Source organism: Acomys russatus, chromosome 23 (genome assembly GCF_903995435.1).
Source record: "Acomys russatus chromosome 23, mAcoRus1.1, whole genome shotgun sequence".
Classification (NCBI taxonomy): Eukaryota; Metazoa; Chordata; class Mammalia; order Rodentia; family Muridae; genus Acomys; species Acomys russatus.
The window spans coordinates 47,690,894-47,712,980 of NC_067159.1; the positions used below are offsets into that span (position 1 = coordinate 47,690,894).

A 22,087-nucleotide genomic window follows, 5' to 3' on the forward strand; every position below is an offset into this window, starting at 1 on the left:
ACTTTTGTGAAAATAAAAACAAAGCCAACAAAACAAAACAACCCAGAAAACTTTGTGCTGTTGCTTTGGGCATCTGGGATACAGGAGCAGCTTGGAGCTTTTCATATGCATCCTGATGGTGGGTACCAGCTGAGGAGGGAGGTGCTGAGACTCTAGCCTAGCCCTCCTGCATGTGGAGGAGGCTTTGGTAACCTCTGGCAACTGGACTCAGGTCCTTCTTTTCTCTTCTGAGGCATTTTGGTATGCTGATACTTGGATATAACTTAATAGACTAGAATGAAATGTTTCACTAGTAGTATTGAATATATACACAAGAAGTGTGTATAAGACATGGACTCCTGTGTATATCTTGAAGAGAAAATGGTAGACCAGTCAAAGCTGTTCACCTACCGTAAAGGAGAGTCAGCTAAGCTCTGGCTAGCCATGTGCAGTTGGTAGCATCAAAGGCCTTAAAGACAAACTTCACATACTATGTCAACAGTCACATCTGATTAAAACGAAGGAGCCTCCTTTCCTTTCTTCCTTCTTATTTCATCCCTTCTTCCTTCTAAATCCTGAGGTCAGTCGAGGAAAAATAACCTTGATGTGAGAGACCTGGTACAGATCTAATCAGACAGCTTTAAAGTATAAAAATGTAAATAGTCCTGTTCAGAATGGAGGGTGGTGAGGGAGGCAGGCTCTCATAGACACATCAGCATCCCAGCAGAGAGGGCTGGGTGGACTGTCAAAGCACAGGGCATGTTCTGTGTATTTACAGACATACACAATTTTATATCTCTCTGCTCAGACATTTAAGGTGTGTTAGATTATGCATAGTAAATACAAATGTAAATGCTAATTATCTCCTCCAGTGTTTTCTTGGTTCAATTAGGTAAGTTAATTTTATATCTATAGCTATAATATATGCCATGATAACACATATATATTGTCTTATGTTTAGTAGTAAATTTTGAGCTAATTGAGATAGCATTTAATTGTTTATAGATCAGAAATGTTTATGCCTTTGCTAAGAAAGAGGAATTATATTTAGACTTAAACATTTCTAAACTCATAAGAAAATCCATTTCTTTCAATTAGCTCACTTGAGGTTTGACCCTATAAGAAAATCTGTCATTTGCTGATGACATGCTGTCTTCTAGGACCATGTTTTTCTCCTGAGAAAATAAACAGTCATTTTTGTAGAGAAAAAGACAAGACAAAACAAAAAAGGCTCAAGCACTTTTTAGTATGTAAAGATTTAAAAAAAATTCCAAATATATAAAACAGCTACAGAATGTTGAAAATTGAGTTGTTGAATTTCCTGTTGGGATTTTTGTTTTGTTTTGTTTTTAGGAAAAAAGGTTTTTTTCTTAGTGTTTTTTGTTTTTTTTTTTTTTCTTTCTAAAACCTATTCTTTCTCCTGGGGATTACACAAATTGGTTTTTGTTAAAAGAAACTTGAACCATTATGAAATCTCCAGCCACTTTCCCCTCAAGGTTTGAAAAGCGCTCCCCTCCCCTCCCCTCCCCTCCCTTGCTAAGATATGTCTGATGTAAGCCATGACGACTGACTTGGGATTTGAAATCAGTAACACACAAACAGTGAGCCTTTCCAGGGAACCCTGAGCTCCCTGAAAGAGGAAGGGACCAAACCATGCTGTGGGGGTGAGCACCTGCTGGGACCCATCACTGCTAGAGTACACACCTGCCTGAGAGGAGAGAGAGGGGGGGGAGGGGGAGGGGGAGGGAGAGGGAGAAAGTATTATGAGGGGGGGCTCTTAATCAAGGGGTCAAACTGAGCTCGCCACAGCAGGGTGTCCATAAATTAAATTAAATTATACTCCTTTTTGTTTCTAGTATTGTGCTAACTATAGAATTAAAAACAAACAAACAAACCAAATTCCTGACAAGGCCGCCCTGCCGTGGGGAAGTGATCAACGTGTGGGGGGGCCAGAGTCCATGTCAGAAGTAGTCCCTACTCCCCATATTATGGGACCCACAAGGAGACTGTGCTGCCTATCTACCACATCTGAGCAGAGGGTCTAGATCCACACCGTGTATGGTCCTTGGTTGGTGCATCAGTCTCAGCAGCAACCCCCGCCCCGCCTTCCGCCCAGATTTGTTGGCTCCATTGGTCTCCTTGTGGAGCTCCTGTTCCCACCAAGTCCCTCTATTCCCCAACTATTTCATAAGACTCCCTGCGCTCCACCCCAAAGTCTGGCTGTGTGTCTCAGCATCCGCTAGGTGGAGTCTTTCAGAGCACCTCTGTGGTAGGCTCCCATCCTGCTCCTTCTCTTCAACTGCTTCCAGTGTCTATTCTATTTGTCTTTTGAATAAGAAGTAAGCCAGATGAGACTTGATAGGATGAGGTCTGAGGACTAGGGGGGAGGGAGGAGTATGAGGGAGAGAGGGTGGGACCAGGAGGCGACAACAAGGGAGGGGACTACAATTGGGATGTAAAGTGAACAAATTAAAAGGAAAAAAAAAATTCCTAGAATACCTAAAATTTGAGAAATTAACCAGACACTTAACAGATACTTTAATATGGACTAGTTTCATTTTTTTTTTTTTTTTTTTAAAGCAGGAATGAGCCATTTTGTTAGCTATCCAGGTTTGTAGCACAAATGGCCTTGAGGACAAATCCAATAATAATTTGATTTTTTTTTTTAAAAACGAAGACTAATTTCTTAATTTGTATCTACTATAAAACTTTCACATTCACGACATATGTGAGAGGTCATTTCTGCCTTCTCTCTCAGTTTGTTGCTAGGTACGTGATCTAGCTGGTTGCCATTTTTAACAGAGCACATCAGGCCAGGTCTGTTTCTATGCCAACAGATCCTCTTGGGAGAGCATTTTCAGTAAGAGCCCGGATTTGGTGACTCCTCTGCAGCTCCAGTGTTGCCAGCGCCTGGTGGAGCTTTGTAAGCACTGCCTGCTGGTGGTTTACAAATACACAACGGAAATGAGGGGACCCATCTCAGGCATCGGTCCTGACTGGGGAAACTCCAGGTATGTTTTACATTCTCAGTTCCCTGTGGGTTTTGTGGAGACACATGTCATGGCACGGTTTGAAATTGAGAGCCTTTTAAAATTAGGAGTCTTTTCATCCTTACACAACCAAGGAATTACCTAAAACTGAGAATATATCCGTTCTGTAATCTACAAAGTAGCTTTTATTTGAACAGTCGTAGTCTTTAAGAAACTGAACAAGTACAGCAATAAAAAAAAATCTAAAGGTGGTAGATATAATGTGGTTGGAAATAAGCGTATTTGGTTTAAATATTCTTGTTTCCAAAAACTGAGTAAGAGCCCTCCAAAATGTTGGAATAAAGTTATCTATTATTGTCCAATAGGGGCATTTCAGCATTTATCCTTGAGAAAAATACAGTTGAGAAGGAGTCTTTGGTTTGATGTTATTGTATTTCATTTTTCTATGAAGATATTGCTAAGCTGAGCAGCAGGAGATTATTTTTTTTCCTTCCTATCTATCTATCTATCTATCTATCTATCTATCTATCTATCTATCTATCTTTCTATCTTTCTATCTATCTAATCACTTTACAGCCTCCTAGAAGGAGATGATTTTTTTGAAACTCTGTTTCAAAATCAAGTTTCATTACTGCCCAGTTAAAACAGGTAGAGTTTTAAAAAATAGGAAACACAGTAACAACCGTTAAACTGAAAAAAAAAATATACAGAGTAAACAAATAGTCCGTTTTAGAATTTTCCAACCCAATTAGAGTTCCTATTAGAATTAAAGATGAATAGCAACTTCTGGTATTTGTTTCAGTCTGGTTTGGCAATGGGAAACTGAACCCAGGGTTTTACACAGGGTAGGCTTGTTCTCCATGCACGGAACCAGGTTCCCAAGCTTTGGCACTTTAGTTTTATTATGCAAATATTGTAGTGCTAGTTACAGTAGAAGAATGGCACTTGTGAAAGTAGATCCAAGTCAAAAAAGTCAAACAGTAGTTAAAAAATGAAGAGCAATTGGAACCATGAGACATAGATGCAGTAAAAACATCCCAGGGAGCCCACTTTCTACAACAGTGGCCTCTAACCACAGAACAGATTGGAATACTTTCCTCAGGAAGGTCCAACATACGTACTTGTCTCAGATTGTGATCTTTGTACACTGTGTAGGACATTGAACCTGTTTTAACTCTTTTGCAAATAGTAGCTAATTGATCATAACAGTTCTAGAGAAAAAGTCAACTGTGAGTATTTTAAATATGTGGACGTTAAAGTTGTATTACACAGTTTTAACGGGAAACAAACCTTTCATTAATGGTTCCATCTGACTTAAGCAAAGGATAGCCATTGTTTTGATGTCACGCTGTACATGATCAGGAAGGCTTTAACTTCCCACATGGGGGGGGGGCAGGTGGGGGGTTCAGTGCTCCAGAGTATCATTCCTGCAGTTCTAGATCTTCTGACTCAGTCTCTTGATGGATCAAGTAGGATCAGGTAGCTTTCGTGAGCACGGCAAAGAGGATGATTTCCCGGTTATTCTGGATGAAGTCACACTCCACAGTTGCTTCCGGTCTTTGCTTTCCTTCTAATCTTTGTGGACAGAATGAGGCATCCCTGGTCCTGAAATCTTCACTCCTGGATGTGCTCAGATGGGCCTGGAGTTAAGAGTCTAAACACTATGAGGTGTCAGTAAATGCCCCATCATTCCTGCCCACGTTCAGAACCCTTTATTTACAGGAGACTGAGATTTCAAAATGTAATTTTATGGACAAGCTATACTGGGGAAGCGATATAGATGACTCTAGTGAGTGTTGTAATACACGAATAAACGTACCCTCTTCAAGGCAGACTGGATCAACCAGTTTCTACTACCATAACGTAAGAAGTTTAATTCCTTCCATGAGGGCTTGTAGGTAAGTGAGCGTGCAGTTTCTCTGCAGAAGGGCTGAGCCAAGCAAGCTTGTATCCTCAGTATAAATGCACTAGTCAGATAATGCAGTTCTGGAAAGAGGCCAGAACGTTTATACTAGTGAAAGTTAGCTTTTCATGGAAACTCAAGGAGTGGAGAGAAATAAACATTTTAATGTAATATCTATCTATTAAAACTCAGATAAATTACACAGCAATTTGAGAACACCAGTTTTCTTTCATAGAGAAATTAATCTATAACACTTTACTGTATAGAGTTTAGCATTTAATGGATGGATTATTTTTATTTATGAAGTTGTACCTGATAAAATATACACATGAATGTATATGTATACATTAATTACAAATAAGAGTATTCATAAATATAAATATAAAAAGCATTTATGAAATATGCTTGAGTACTTTTATGAGGAGATGTATCTTTGGATATTTTATTTAAAAACCAAAAGAGAGATAGTTGGCATCACTCAGTTTTATAGATCCAGTTTTATAACACAATCTTGAGTGATATTTCCTTAAAAGCTTTAAATATTATATGCAAGAGAATGGTTTCTGACATAGCAACTTTACAAAAATAACAACACATCAATAAGGGAGACACAGCACATACAGGTCTCTTAATAACTAAACCATTAGAGTCAGCACAGGAACTAAAGTATTCATTAAAAGTATAATGTACTATGTACTTTTCAGGGTAATAAAGATTGAGGCCAGCTTGATGCTCCACTGTAACCTGTGGGTTCTCCAATTGGTTTTTGATGTCTAGGTTTATGTGGGGTCACTATCAAGCCCACCTTGAGAATGGAAAAAAAGCAGAATTTAGTTTCTCCTTGTTATAAGACTAGTTACCTATCTTTGATACCAAACAGAGCTTTGTTATCAATGAAAAGCAAATGTTCAGTCTCATCTATAAACATAAATGTAAAATCCGAAACTATATATTAGCAAACTGAAACCATTTTAGCTAAGGTAGTCCCTCATCCAGCTTCTGCTTGTAGCATTGGTGATAGATTCTTTAACCCGAAGAAGTGATTGAGGTATTTTGCTGTGTAACATAATAGAAGACCATTTCAAAAGGTCCAGAGAGGGGGCTGGGGTGTGGCTCAGTGATAGGAGTGTTTGTGGTGGGTGTGGCAGGTTTGAGTCCTAGTATTGTTCCCTGTTCCAGGGAGAAATCACTTTACCAACCTCTGTTATACTTGTGATTAGAAAACTGTTTTCCAGACAGAAAAAAGAAGACAAGGAATTTTTGCAGTCCAATACAATATAAAACAGAAGCCTTGTAACAAACGTACCTAAACATCCAGGCATTCCTTCTCAGACCTAAACGTCCAGGCATTCCTTCTCAGAAGAGAAACAAGGCAAAGCTGCCCTTGGAATTGAAGGGCCCAAGAATACTAATGATAAGGACAGGAATAAGCCATTGAGTTTGAAATGGAGAGCTAAAGGTTCGTTATTAGTGCATACAAAACTGTGTACATAGATAAACAAAGTAACATTAGCCATCTTGATGAAACCAGTCAATCTAAGAAAGTAAATTGTTCCAAGGCATGGGGGTGCAGGGCTGTAGTAACATCCAAGGTAGACACAAAGAATCAGGAGTTCAAAGCCAGCCTCAGCTACATAGCAAGTTCAAGCCAGCTAGGATTACGTGAGATTCCACCTCAAAGCAAAAAGCAAAATGCAGACAAAAATAAAGTCTGATACAAATTATATATCAATTCCTACAACTTCTAAGAGAGCAAAACAAAACAGACCACTAAATGGAAATTTGGGGAGGATAACTTGGAAAAAGGAGAAATAAATATTTGAAAAATATAGATGAGCAAATTAGTATTTAGGACACTATAAAATAATAGAACAAAGTATCCTTGAAGCTTCACATCAAGACCTGCCAAGAACACCAAGAAATGAGAATTACCTTCATGACAGGAAACAACAAAAACGGGTGGTAGTTCAGCATTGTCTACTGGATTCTACCTTCTTATGGCCACTGTGCTAGTAATTTTCCAGTAGAAGTGTATGAGCTCGGACACAAAGACCCTTACATCAATGGACATGGTGTAATTTACTCATAATACTTTTTAAAAATTAGAAACAACCCAAGTATACAACAGAAGACTAGATACATTTTCTATAACGTCACACAATGGAACAGCAGTCGGTATTGGTAAGGAAAACCGTTGACCTGCATATACAGGACCAAAGGCTCAAACGTAAGATGGAGCAAACATATCGAGGTACAAAAGAACATGTATTTTGTTTGATTCTTTAATGAAAATAAAGGATAATCACAGTGTTTAAGGAAGGTGGATGTGGATGGGAAATAAGGATGTAAGTACCATAAAAACCAAGAGGGGCTTAACTTCATGGGGAAAGAGGGTGCTGTCATCCTGAGCTCAGGGTCTCTTCAGACAGCCATCTGCTTACCATGGTGGTTTCCTGTAAGGAATTGCTTCAGAATGCCTATTCTGTTCAACACCCCTTTCTGAGCATGTGTTATACTACAAAATTAAAAAGTTTCAAGTATATGATATCACTAATGACCTGAGGCTACAACAAGATACGTTTAATCTCAGACAAAGGACAGCCTCGCTAGTGGGCCTGCTGTTCATCACATGTCAGCTACAGGTAGCATTCGTTCCTGTGCATGCTCACAGGGTCCGGGAGACCGGCAGGGCAGAAATTATTGGATTTCTTGAGAGCAGAGGAAACAGGACTCACATTAGTGGCATGCGACAAAATGAGGGTTTGGAAATAGGCCTTGTCCCTGAACTTTCCGAATCAAAGTTGAAATTACCGAGTACTTCATGGTGGATGGCTGGTATCAAGCAGGGGTGCACTATAGACAGGTGTTGTTAGAGATGGGGAGCTGGAAGGCCTGGGCTTTGCTGCTGAGGATGTGCTGAGGGTGTGTGGCTGCTGTGGAATACAGTTCGGCATTCTCTCAGAAGGCTAACTAGAAATATACATATGGCCGAGCAGTGACAACTGTAAGTATAGGCCCAAAGCAGCTGAGGCCAGGCCCCCAGATACATGCACACCAGTGTAGCCAGCAGCACTTAAAAAAAACAAAAAACAAACAAACAAAAAATAAAACAAACAACAACAACAAAAAACAGAAGCCAACAGATGGAGTCAAGTCAACTCTCCATCAGTTAGAGCAAATATAAACAAAATGTGTGGTCATACAATGGAATAATAGCCACAAAACCAAGAAATCCAGTACGTGACACAAAAGAGGGAAGCACTGCAAGCAATCCAGGTTTGTAAGCAGACACAAAAGGGCTTTTGTGATCCTATCCATAAGTGTAAGAGCCAACGTCATGTCATGGTCAGCAAGTGAAATGGAAGTTTCCTGGGTAGGAAGGAGGAAGATGAAAACACAAGCAACAAAAAGCCAAGAAACACATACAGAAAAACTGACAGAAATAAGAATCAAAATGTACAAACCGGAGACCAATGAGACAAAAATAAAAATGCTTGAAGCAAAGTAAAATGAAGCAAAAAGTCAACAAAAACATTGTTTGTTTTGTTTGTTTTGTGTTGGCCAACCACTCCTGGGCGTGAGGCTGACCCTGAAGTGTGGTTAATGCACCCAGTGTGGCTCCATTGGTGAGAGTTATTTATTTCCTCTCAGTGGGTATCAATTGCAGATAGGTTCTTGGTTAAGAGCGGGGGTGGGGTCGATGTCCACTTCCCCCTCTTAGTGCTGGAATCCCACCTGGCTTGACCCTGTCCAGGCTTTGTGCGTGCTGCCACTATCTCTGTGATACATAAGTGCATCAGTCCTGCTGTGTCAGGAAGATACTGTTTCCTCATGGTCATCCATTACCTCTGGCTCTTAAAAATCTTTCTGCCTCCTCTTCTGTACATTCCCTGCGCCTTGAGTTGAGAGGCTTGATGATGGAGAAAAGACACCACCTTCAACAAATAGTGCTGGTCAAACTGGAAGGCTGCGTGTAGAAGAACGCAAGTGGATCCATACTTCTCACCCTCCCTGTGAAAAACTCACCTGCAAGTGCAGCAAGGGCCTCAACAGTAGACACAAAGCCTGAATCTGACAGAAGAGAAAGTGGAGAACAGGCTTGAACTCCTTGGCACAGGAAAGGAATTTCTGAATGGGACCCCAATAGCGCAGGCACTAATTAATTAATAAATGGGACCTAATGAAGCTGAAACGCTTCTAAATGGCAAAAAACCATGTATCAGACAAAGCAGCATCAGCCTACAGAATGGGATACACACACACACACACACACACACACATATATAAATATGATAGAAGGTTCTTATTTCAGCATATAAAGAAAACAAGTGGACGATCAAGAAAACAAATAGCGTAGTGTGAAAAATGGGGACAGAACTAAGTAGCCAGTTCTCAAAACAAACAAACAAACAAACAAACAAACAAAACCAAAACACAGATTGATAAGAAACACTTAAATGTTCACCATCTTTAGCCACCCAGGAAATGCAAGATGGGACTACTCTGAGATTTAATTTTAAAACAGTTAGAGTTGCCAAGATCAGTTAGACAAATGGCAGCTCCTGTTGGTGAAGTTGAGGAGTAAGGGGAACACTTACCCATTGCTGGTGTGAGTGCACACTTGCACAGCTCTATGGGAATCAGTGCTGTGGTTCTTCAGGAACCTGTTCCTTAGGACGTAGCTCACAACTGAGGTACACCATGCTACAGAGATACTTAATCACACACATTCCTTGCTGCTTTATTCCTAGTAGCCAGAAATTGGAAACAGCCTGGGTGTTCATCAAATGATGAACGAATTAGGAAAATGTGGTATGTTTGTACAATTGAATATTATTCAGCTGCTAAAAGATTGAATCATAAAATTCACAGGTAAATGGATGGAGCAAGAAAAAAAATCATCCCGAGTGAGGTAACCCAGATCCCCAAATACAAATATTGTATATTTTCCTTTATACATAGATGCTAGCTTTAAGCCTTTGATATATGTGCTACAACCCAAGTAACCACAGTGGTTGGGTACCTAGTAAGGGACTAGGAGAGAGGAAAGGATCTCCCTAAAATAGTCTTCTATTAGTGCTTGGCACTGAATGCAGGGCAGTCCGTGTGCCAGGCAAGATCTGTCACTGGGGAGTTTCTGAAGCCAAGCTGAGAAGCTGGAAAGCTAGGTGTAGAGTTTCTTTTTAGGATGCTGACAGTATTCTAGACCTGCACGTGATTAATATAAGATTACTATACTTAACATACTGAGTTTTATATCAAAAAATGATAAAAAAAATATTTCTATATGTCAAAATATCAAGACAGCAAGAAAAAAAATTCCTCCAAAAGCACAGGGCACATAGCCTGTTGAATTTTATTTACCCTGCAGTCCTCAAACCAGGAATCTGGGTTTACCTGAAGGAGTTCAGGGGTCTTTGTCCTCCTACAGAAAGATGCTGGAAGGTGAGTGTCACATTTTGAAGAGAATTCCCTATCAGTTTTGGAGTGATTCACATTCTGGGGATCAGCAGGATTAGCAATAAGATATGTAAAATTCTATAACAATATGGAATTTAAAAATGTAGTCTACATCTCCAAGATGAGTATGTAAGGATGCCCGCACCTTGCCTTACAGATGAGGCAGGTGGCTATCACTATGAAGTGAATGGAGGCAGTATGATGTATTGCTCCTGGGTACCAGTTAGCTATGAGTTATTTTGGTAAAGCAAAAATAGGCTAGGATAATAGCTGTAAACTTATTCATATTTTTTGGTACTGATACCAAAGTCTTCAGCTAGAGTCTATAAATTCACTTCCTAGAGACAGTCTTCCTGCTTAAAAAAATCAAATTGTCTTATTTAACTCCAATGCAAAGAACAATTTAAAAGCAATCTTTGCTGTTCAGCTACTGTGGAGTCCCCCAGGAGATATTAGTGGAGACTTCAAAGCAAATAACTATTGCATTTCTCCACAATGCCTTGCAATACCACAGCATTTGCTTCAGGTAAGCCGAGTATTTTTCCAGCATAATTCCATATGCTTTTTCAAGTTCATGCCACACTTCTCTTTCTTTCAAGTCCAAAAGAACAGTTTCTTAGTAACCTCCACTGCTATTAAAAAGTTGGGGCTTGTGGTGTGTATACCAACACCGTGTTTCCTAGGTCATTTTATGCTTCATGTTTCTGGAAGTCTTTACATAATGATTGCATACAAGGCTTAAAATAGGGTGTTGTGTGCCTTTACACGTGTCCTGGAGAACAGTCATGCTGTAGATATGCATGGGGCTCCGAGCCCTGTCCAGTCCCTTCCCAGTCCCTGACCAGTCCAGTCCCAGGGAAAGACCTTTGACCCCATGTGCACCATAAAGCTTATTCACCCATAAAATGTTGCTATCAGTGAAGTTAACTTAGATAAATTGTCATTTGAATCAAATATGTCAACATTTATAAAGAAATTAGAATAGTGGTAGCATATAAAATACTATTTAAATGACTGTTTATTATAAAAGAAATTACCTAGAATTCTGTACTTTGTGATTCTTTTTTCATGTGCTAAATGAAGCTTATAGCTTTTGTAAAGCTGGTTGTGGCATCCCAACACCCAGGAGGCCAAGGACAGGAAGATCATGGGGTTCCCAAGCCAGTGAAAGACAAGAGAAAAACATTTTTTTTTCAAGGTGGCTCAGTGGATAATTTTTTTTTCTCTACAAGCATAAAGGCTTGAGTACATAAAAGCAGAAACTCAGCAGGTGTAATGGCCACCTATAATCTTAGAACTGAGAACATAGAGGATGTTTGGGACAAGGAGCTACCTAGAGTTGGTGAACTACAGGTTCAGCAAGGGGCCCCTTCTCAGTGAGTAAAGTGGAAAGTGATTGAAACAACTGGCATCAACTCAGAGCCTTTGTGCTTATGCTCCGACAACCACATATATCTCAGGTGACCACATACATGCATATATGCCCCTCACATGCACACACCACACACACACACACACACACACACATATACACATGCACATACATGCACACACACATGCACACACACATGCACACACATGCACACACACATACACACACATGCGCACATGCACACACACCTGCACACACACACATAATATAGAAGTTGCTGTTTACTGTCTTGTTCCTGACACATTTTTCAGAGGCTAAAGTAGCTCCCACCCAGTGTTGGCTGCTGGGTTTTGATGAATCACCTTAGGTTATTTTGCACCTTGCCCTACATAAGAAGGAAAACTTTTTTTTAATGGCAAAGGGTATCAGATTAATCATCAAGACTTCACCAGCTCTTGACATCATAATTAATCCATATAAATTGCCCTAGTGATATTAAGAAAATAATTTATATAATCTGTGATGTGAGAAATCAGTTGTTTCATTATTCATCACCCATTCTGGAATTTTGATTTAATTTAGTTTGTTTTGTATTATTTTACTGCTCTATTAACTTAATGATTGGAGCAATTATTTATAGTTTGTGATACTAGGTAACAGCTTTAGTAGGTATTATTATTCATGATGAAATAATGTTTATGGATATTATGGAAAATTCTATTTTAATCTGAATGCTGTTTGCAGTTTGATTATAATGAATTCTTTTCTTTCTCTAAGATTCGTAGGGAACAACTGTAAATTTAGTTTCCCATTAATATAGATGTATCATAATTCTCATGTTGTTGTACATAGAATAGACATCTATTCTTACTACTCACTTTGTTTCTAGTTTGTTCATTTATAATGGTGTCTCTAGAAGATTCCAGTGTCCAGGGAAGGAAAAGAAACAGCTGATACTCTCCTGCTATTTGTTTATTTTCCAAAAACCACAGCTAATTTCTGGTCTTCTATTGTCTCTTCTGTTGTTGGAAATTCCTCATAGGTATCTTTGTCCTGACTTTACAATACATTGCTCAAGTCATTACTACCACTCAGCCTTTAAATACCATGGTTAACTTCCATTTTACACTTATGGATTTCCTTGGCTATTTATCTCTGAACCTATAAATTGGACTGGCAAAAAATACTTACCAAGGTTTTCACAAGAAAAGACGACGTAGGTGCACAATGCACATGTAATTTCCAGTATTCAAAGCTTGGCATGAAAAAAAAAAGAGTCCAGGTTCTTGCCAAAATTTTGCTTGCAGTATTTATTATCAATTATGACCACTCGTGCTTTTATTATATAAAAACAATGCTCTCTTTCTAGAATGATAGCGTCCTAATAGAGATGTTACACAGCATATATACTTTCTCACTTTCTAAAGTCACAAAGTGGGGAGTTGTATCACCTAGTCGTTTGGTTGTATGATTAACTACAACCTGTAACTTTAAACAATGCATTGTGTAAGAATACAAAGTTTCTTTTTTCTTTTCCTTTCTTTCTTTTTTGGTTTTTCGAGACAGGGTTTCTCTGTGTGTAGCCCTGCTTGTCCTGGACTCACTTTGTAGCCCAGGCTGACCTCAAACTCACAGAGATCCACTTCCCGAGTGCTGGGATTAAAGGCGTGCAGTGAATCAATGACACAATTATATAATTGGAACCCATGTTTCTATATCCTTGAAAGAAATTCAATGTGACTTGCTAATTTTTTCATGAAAGACTAACTATTTGAGATGCCAAAGTGTCTGCTTCTTATAAAATATGTTTTAAAGGGGCATTTGCTTGGTTCCTCATGTTACTTTCAGGCACCAATAATGAATTTTTAACGTGAGCCAGTAAACAGTGGTGTGATGTTGAGTGCAATGCTGACAGCATGCCACAGGACACTGAGTTCATATGCTGTGTATCTGTGCTCAGCTTTTTGAAGTTCAATCATAAGATGAAATTTTTTTGTATGAATTGTATTTTTGTGATAATATCAGTTTTCAGATAAGATAGGCAAATAATTAGTTGCATAATTATTCCATGAGAGATGTTGACTCATGAGCTTTTGCAAAAATCTAACTTTAAACTACTCTTTTTAGATATTTGCTACCAGGAAGTGCCCAATTCTTCATGAGATCACCACTGTACAACATGAAATATAATTCACCCGGAATGACTCGCTCCAATGTTTTGTTTACGTCCCGATATGGCCATTTGTGAAACTGAATGGAAGATTGCCATGGGCTATGCATAATAGCAATTTATTTATTTCCTCCAGTTGAACCTTAAGAAAGTGACCCTTATGTGCTGTTTTATGTATATATGTCATATAAGTGTATGAAATACATACACACATGCATTCAAGTAACATAAATATATATATTTATTATATGTAAGAAGAATTAGCAGAAAACTGAATATAAGATTTAACCTTTCTGGAAATGTAATAAACCATGTTAAGGTTGTTTACACAAATACTCAAATGTGTAGAATTTGCTAGGTTTATATTTAATTACTTCCTACTAGAAATGTTATTTTTGCTGCAGAGTATATAAAGCAAAATTGATCCTGAAGAGTCCATCATGGTGTTAAATTATTTTCTAGATAACACAGCTTTTGACTTGAGAAAGCACTGATAGTATATTATTACTTCTTTCACTCATAGTAGCTATTTAGCCGTGAAACACAAGATTTAGGAGCCCGGGGTTGGTTTGACTATAGGATTATGGTAAAACGGGTTTGTTGTTACTACAGCACACTGTAAAATACTAGAGATCACCCCAGCCAGGCTCTCCAACACTTTATTCCCCTGGATGGAAATTTAGCTGCTTGCTCTAGTGTACATTTTCAATAAAGATCTGCTAAGACCATAGTGTGATCTAAAGCTGGGAGATAATCCAGTGGGTTAAGAATAAAATGTGAATGTGATTTGTTTTGACTTCACGGGGAGTCACAAAAGAAACAAGGTGTTGGCATGACAGAGCCTTTGCTGTGTGGCTTTTGCGTCTCATAGCTCTTTGGGAAGCATAGTGTTGATGCGTTTAAGTCTCGCAGTGTTGAGACCAATTTACCTTGCAAAGTCTAAAAAAGTAGTTTCTCATTTCACTTCATAAACTAAAGACTCTGAAGAGAAGGCGCAAATGGGCACATGTCACTACTCATCAATGTACCCTGGAGGGATCTTTTATTCAAAGTTCAATATGATGTGGTCGTCCTGCCCAAAGGCATCATGCCTGTGGTTCTGAGCAGCACACGCCAAATCTCCCTTTTTTTGCCTGCAGTTTCAAAACCAATGTGTGTGCTTTCAGTTTTCCATACAAATGTAGGCCGCACCCTCACAGATTTTTGAACTCAGAAAGTATAATCTTTCTCTTAAACTTCCCTCCAGTGGTTTTTCTCCAGATTCTAAGTATATACAAAACTTAAGAATGCTCATCACCTTCTCATATCCTAAAATTGATTCCCCAGTAAATGAAGAAATGATTCCAAAGCAGGAGAAGTGAGAGGCCTCTTGGCCTGGCTTCATTCAAAGCTGGGTAGGTGGTGACTCAAAGTTGTAAGGTAAATGCATTTTGCTTTTAAAAGTACCTTCGGAGAGTATATTTTTTACTATAATATTAATTTTTTACATATATTACTGGTAGCTACTTATTTATGGCTCCCTACCCACACACATTCCAGCAGAGACTTCTTACTGGAAACATCTCACATCTTATGTTTTTGAAGGAGAATAAAAAGCCTCCAAATAAAAAAGATGAGTGTGGTATTTAGGAGCCCATATTATGAATTCTTCATTATGGCACAGATTTCTTAGAACAAGTGAGGAAAATGCTGGAACATTACAGAATCCTTCTGGGAATAATAAAGCAGTTCTTCTTATGGTTTACTTGTAGTCATTTTTGTTTTCAGTTTATGATTTAAAAAATCATAAAAGTCATGGAGAGATGACTTAAAATGATTGATAAGTGATACCAGCTTAGTTTGTTAGCCATTCATTTTATCTGAAATCAAAAGTGATTATTGAATAAAGGGTATTTTCTGGGACTCCTACCTTATACAGGAAAGGAATTTTCATTTAAAACAAAAAATGAGAGCATCCAACATTAGGAATTCCTACCCTAGAAGCACACATACATTAAAAGTCAAGAGCAGATTTAAATATATAAAACTGCCAAGTATTTGTGAACAAACATCATTTCCTCAGCTACTCAAGCAGGGCCTTATTTTGAGCACTAGAATTTCATTGCCTACATTTTCCTGTTTCGACTAGTTGGATATGATGAAGTTGTGCAGAAAGCCATGTGCTGATTATGTATGTGCACTACCTGGTGTGCTGTGGACTGTGGTTGTCATAGCACCATCCCCTAATGAGCATCCATGAGAAGATATGATAATGAGCCGTGGAAATCTCAGGAGGCCATAGACAGGTATTAGAGGTATGAAATATTCCTTAGTTTTTTTATCAATTTCTTATGTGTATGCTTAAAACATATCTGCATAAGAGACAGTGTAAATCTCTCCTTTATAGAAGAGGGGGGAAAACAACCCACAGAAGCTAGTTAATCTCACCAGGGTTTTTCTTAGAGTTGGTTTCGGTTTACTTACAAGGGAAGGGAGTAAGTATAGACAGGCCACCCTAGGCGTCTGGTCCATCTCAAGGCTGGGATGCTTCCTCAAACTGTAAGATATGGTTGTTTTCCAAATTGTCTAAGTAGTAACTTGCTTGCTTTGTATCGTCACCTGTAAACACAATGTAAAGTCACAGTTAGTTTTCACTTGAGTAAGCCAGCCTTGTGGGTTTGAGTCTGTTAGGAAACTCTGTCGCAACTTGTGCTTTGACTCATTTTACTGTGCCAGAGTTTTATTTTGTTAGCTTTCATTTATCTTTAATATTCAAACATAAAGTTGTCCGTGGAGCACAGAGTTAAGCAACTGGGCTGTCTGCAAGACGCAGGGGTTTGCCTAATCCGTTTAGGTCAAATCCCCTAAGTTTCCGTGACTCCTTGTCTCTGAAGTTCAAACCAAACCAAAGGCAAGCCTCTTCCCCTTACCCGACATTTATGCACACACAGAGAATAGATGGCTCCTAGACCTCAAGAAAATGATTTCATTCAAATTCTCTCTTTAGCTTGGAAAGCAGATGAGTATGGGGTTATGCTGATTGGAAATTTCAGATGTTTGAATAGAAATTTAATGCTTTCTTCTTCAACATGTCAGTGTCATTCTGTGTAAACATTATCTTCAATTTTAAACATATGCAATACACATTATTCAAAAATACCAAAAAGATAGCTGCATATATGTCATTATTTAATCTTCTATAAAGCACTGTTTCATTCTTAGAGATATATTCTTTAAGAAATAGTAAATACCTCAAGAGTGGCAGAAAAAATTCCTTCCTTTTCTATTTGCAATGCTAATTTACATTCAGACTCTCATGTACTTGGTTCTAAGCATTAATCAACAATAAAAATATAACTGTAACAACTGTGTTTCTGTGACCTGGTGATTTTTGGACATTTAGTTTTCTCTTTAAATTGAGAGCTTCAAGTGTAAAGGGCCATGTTATCTGCCTATCGATTATTAAATATTTAATTGCTTTGGAATAATGCTGGCTTTTAGATAAATGAAAACTGTAGAAACATATTCCTAAAGGAAACTTGATCCCTCACACTGCTTTCTTTCTCTCCCACTTCCCGCTCTACACCCCCTTTGAAGCTTTAGCTGTGCATGGACAAAGTAAAGAAAAGAGAAACCTTGCCTTTTAAACCCTGGCCTTCCTTGAATTTTTATAGGGGTGTGTTTTTACCCGGCCAACAATAAAACTTCAGTGGAATATTGGCTCCAGTTCAGTTTGCTGAGAACTTCAGGAAAAGGTTGAATCTGCATGCCTAAAACGCACGAAGTTTGTGGACCCATGTGAAGCAAGATGCGCTTTAACAAACTTGCCATAGAAATTGATGCGTTGAAATGGCACATGTTGAGATTGCTTGTATTTCTGAGGGTCTGTCATGATTGCGGTACGTGGTGCACTGCAAGACATTTGCTCAGGTCACCTACTGTGACATGACGAGGGATTTGTCATCTAGGAAGAGCCGTGGGAAGCTTCTCTTTTATCCCCACCCATGAACTTGAAAGCTCTTGCTTTGACAAACACATCACTCAACAGACTAATTACTCCTAAATTAGTAAGAAGGCTTGCCTTGGAGAAGTGGTCAGATAATTACTCGATTTCTTCCAAAGGCCAACAGCCACTTTTGGACCTTGAAGTCTTCTTATCAGAGCTACTGTCCGTGACGCAGCATCTGAACTTTAATGGACTTGCAGAGGAGTCTGAATTTGAGGCTGAGAGGATACATTTGCTAACATGAAACATCGATTAAATTATCCCTGTGTGCTTTACTTCCTGTGTACGAGTACTAATGTTACAGGGGATGTGCTTGAAATGTCAACAGAAGGTGCAGTTGGCATTGCCATGGCGTGCTCTAGCATGTGACGCCTGTATGGTGAACTTACTTCAATTACGCAGATATGTTACTATAATAAAAATGTCAACACAAGAAGCCTACGGTATGTCATTATTTGGTTTCTGTTTTACACATGTATGTGTACACTATACGCATGCAATACTGATTTTGGTAGTAGAGAAGACTTCTACCCAAGACTGGTACCCAATTTTCAATCTGATGAACATATTTTCACAGTAATTTTTTTTTTTTTTTTTTTTTTTTTTTTGCTGCTGTGCAACTGCTGTAAGGGGTAGTACTACCTGCTGTTAAGAATCAGGTCAAGAAAGTAAAATTGTCAACTTCTTTTCATTGGATGGAAGGCAGGGTGTTCTAAAAGTCACTAGCAGCACTTTAGTCCCAGCATACGATAACCATATTATCTCAGGCATGAGTTTATTTGTTAGCAGTAGCCAAAGCCTCAAAATGCACATTTTAGTCTTGTTGCAGTTCACCGTATTGTTTTTTGAGATGTAACCGATTATGGATAGTTTCCCTTTGTTCGCTTGATATGCTGGAGGAGGAACTCAAAGCCTCACACACAGTCAGCAAGGGAAATACATTGCCCTGGACCCCTAGACCAGATGGGTTTTCTTTAAGGAAAGGAGGCATTGCTAAAGAAAGGATCCATTCCATTTAACACAGACATGCCTTGACTTTTGTTTTGACCACCGAATGATATAAAAATAACTGTGTGTACATGTGCGTGCACTTCAGTGTATGTGTATGCGTGTGTATGTGGAGGTATGTGCATGTGTGTATATGTGGATGTAGGTGTGTAAGTATGTGTGTGTATATGCATGTGCACATGTGTATGTATATGTGCACATGTATGTATATGTGTAGGCGTGTATGCATATGTGTATGTGCGTTACTACATGTGTGTATGAGCTTGCCCACACTCTCATGTTGCACAGGCTAGAGGAGGTGTCATTCTCCTTTACTGTCCTGCGTCTATTTCATGACACAGGGTCTCTCAATCACCCCTAGCTCATTTTTTAGCTGGGCTCCCTGGCCAGCAGCAAGTCCAAGAGATCATCCTGTCTCCTCCGTCTCTGTTCCCTCCCCTGTGGTTGGGATGACAGGTGCACAGGTCCTGCCCAAGTTTTGTGTGGATGAAGCAGATCTGAACTTAGATGCCTCTGCTTGTTCAGCACGTGCTCCTACCCACTGGGCCACCGTCTCCCCAGCCCCCAAAGTTGACTTTTAAAGTATATTTTAAAAATCCATGCAATTTTAATTTTTTAAAAAAATCTATAAAACTACTCTTTTTCTGCAATGGAAAAGGATGTATTTGTCTATTTTATCAAAGAAATAATCATATATCAAATACATATGTAATTCATAAGTATAATTCATTTTAATTAAAGGTCTGAAAATCTTTAATTGCAAAAAAATTCTTGAAATAATTTAAATATTAGAAAACTAAACTTACCATCTTCAAAACAAAATGAACCTTATGCTTTCTTGCCAGCAAGATAGCAGAAATTTAAACTAATTTGGAGAGAATTTTTCATGATTATTCCTCATACATGTACAGAGGGTGGTGACAACAGTGCCATCACCATGTTGTGGCAAAAACTGGAGAAGAAAATGAGTGTAAAGATCAGATGTTTTGCAGTCTTGTCTGGACCTCAGGAGAACTGAGACGGACAGAACCTGGGAGTGCAGGCTGGTGCTACAGCACTCACCTCACACCAGCGTGTTCCTACCTGCAGTCCCACCTCTGCAAAACCAAACCAGACAAACACCAAGATCATTGAAAGGAGAGCCTGGAATATGCCTTAGTTATCCCCCAACCTCACCATGGTACCTTGTGCTACAGTGCATTTCCCAAAGCTCGATTTCTATTGACTTTGGAAAAGAGAAACCAGTCAACTCTTCAGTAAATAATCAAGACACACACTGATGAACTCTGGTAAACAACAATGATATATTTACTGGCACAAAGAACCAGACCTGGTGCAAGAAACTTACTAGGACTCATCACTTGAGATTTGGCCACTTACAGAAGACCATTTAAACCTGATTTTCAGGAGAAGTGGCTTGAATCCAGCAGGCATGGCCTGAAATAAAATAAGCTCAATGGTGCACAAGAACCAGGCAAGACGTTTGCAACGGAATTGTGATGTGTAAAGCAGTATAAGATACTTTAAGAACCCTGTCAGGATGCCACCAGAATGGCTAACAACAAGACATCCAACATCAATTGGTCCCTGTGTCTTTGTCTTTATTGTGATTCTAACGTTACTCATTGGAAGGCAGAAGCTTGGCAGGCAATCTTGGTGTGTGTCTAGAAACACATGAAGGCCATCTGAAACGATATTCTCAAACAAAAGCCTGCTGCTCATATAGGAAGATGGAATTTATCCAAAGCTTGTCACATTATTTGTGAGAGACAATATTTATCATGTCAGATGTTTCCCTGTGCCTGTTTTATTTAGAGAAACACGGTGGCACTTCCACAGTCAGTTCTGTCACAGTTGTCGTGCCATGCAAAATGCCGCTGAATTATCCCTCTTTAGCAATATGACAAGGCTACCCCTGGTTGTATTTAAGGATTATAAACTGAAATGCAGTATTGCGGCCTAAACTGAAAAAAATTAAGGATTCTTATTTAAGTTTTGATTTTTAATTATATGTTTGTATGTGTGGGTACATGAACACAGGTACCCACAGAAGCCAGAAGAGGGTATCGGGTTCTCTGCAGCTGGAGTGGTTTTGAGCTGCCTTACATGGTTGTTGGGAACTGGATTTAGGTCCTCTGCAGTATCAGGCAGTGATCTTCACGGTTGAGTCATCTCTCCAGCCTCCCAGACTGAAGTGTTTTATGGAATTATATAAAACAAACAAACACAAACAAAACAAACCACTGACATTCTCATCAATTGAGTAGTGAATACCTTTATCTTGGCTCTTCTCAGAAAGGGACACTCAACCATTAGAGCTATCATTTCATGGCTGTCTTCAGTATTTGAGTCAATAATAGAAACTCAGATGAATAAACGAAACAGCCCTAAGGACAAGTGTAAGTGGAGACACCCGTTGCATATTAAATCAACTCTGCAATAACAAAACTTTCAAGGATAACCTCAAAACGTATGCATTTAGTCAAGCTCTGTTGTGTTATGGCTGTTTTGCTGCTTGTGTTAGAACAAGGCCCCTCTAAAACATCAAGGATGGAATTAATTGTGAAACCTGCAGCATGCTGTTAGCAGTAAAAATGCTAATCTGTGTGTTTATAATGCATCTGACTTAGAGGAAAAGGATATGACACAGTATATCTGAAAAATCAAGAATATATAAGCCTTAATACATTCTAAGAAAATACCATTTCAGCATATTACCTCATTTTCATTAAAATGATGAAAACGTGAGTACAGAAAATCACTTAGTCCCCAGGCTAAAAATAGGTAGATCATCAAAACCTAATATCATTTTAGCTCAAATTGGTATTTGTTCAGTAACTGTTCTACTTCATAATGTGAAAAGTACAAAGGGAAAAAAAAATCAAATTTGGGCAAGAAATAGGGCTTTAAAAAATCAAACAAACAGCTAATTCTATTGTTTTGCCTTCTGAAGCTGAAGCTATAGGCTTGACATGAAGTGTTTATTGCAAAAGAATGAACAAACATCCCTCAGAAGCAGTCTTGAGTTCATCTGGTACTGAAGCCTCAGGTTCTTTACCCAAGTCTTACTTATATTTAATTTTCAAATTATGTCACCTCTCAACTTCATTCCTCTCCCCTCCACCTTCTCTCATGTGAAGCACAACTATGCTATCTCTTTTTTTAAAAATCTGAAACCAATCTTGCCAACTTTCTTTATCTTAACTAAAACAGTGAGAGC

At 38.8% G+C, this 22,087-nt stretch overlaps 1 protein-coding gene across 1 annotated transcript in view; it reads left to right on the forward strand.

The window, feature by feature from the left end:
- Positions 1-15,153, forward strand: part of LOC127206590 (tubulin polyglutamylase TTLL7-like) — a 150,869-nt gene extending 135,716 nt beyond the window's left edge. The window contains 2 exon segments of the mRNA XM_051165908.1: positions 2,817-2,990; positions 13,832-15,153. Of these exon segments, the coding sequence (XP_051021865.1) occupies positions 2,817-2,990; positions 13,832-13,952 (295 nt within the window). The 3' untranslated portion in view covers positions 13,953-15,153.
- The last annotated feature ends 6,934 nt before the right edge of the window (positions 15,154-22,087 follow it).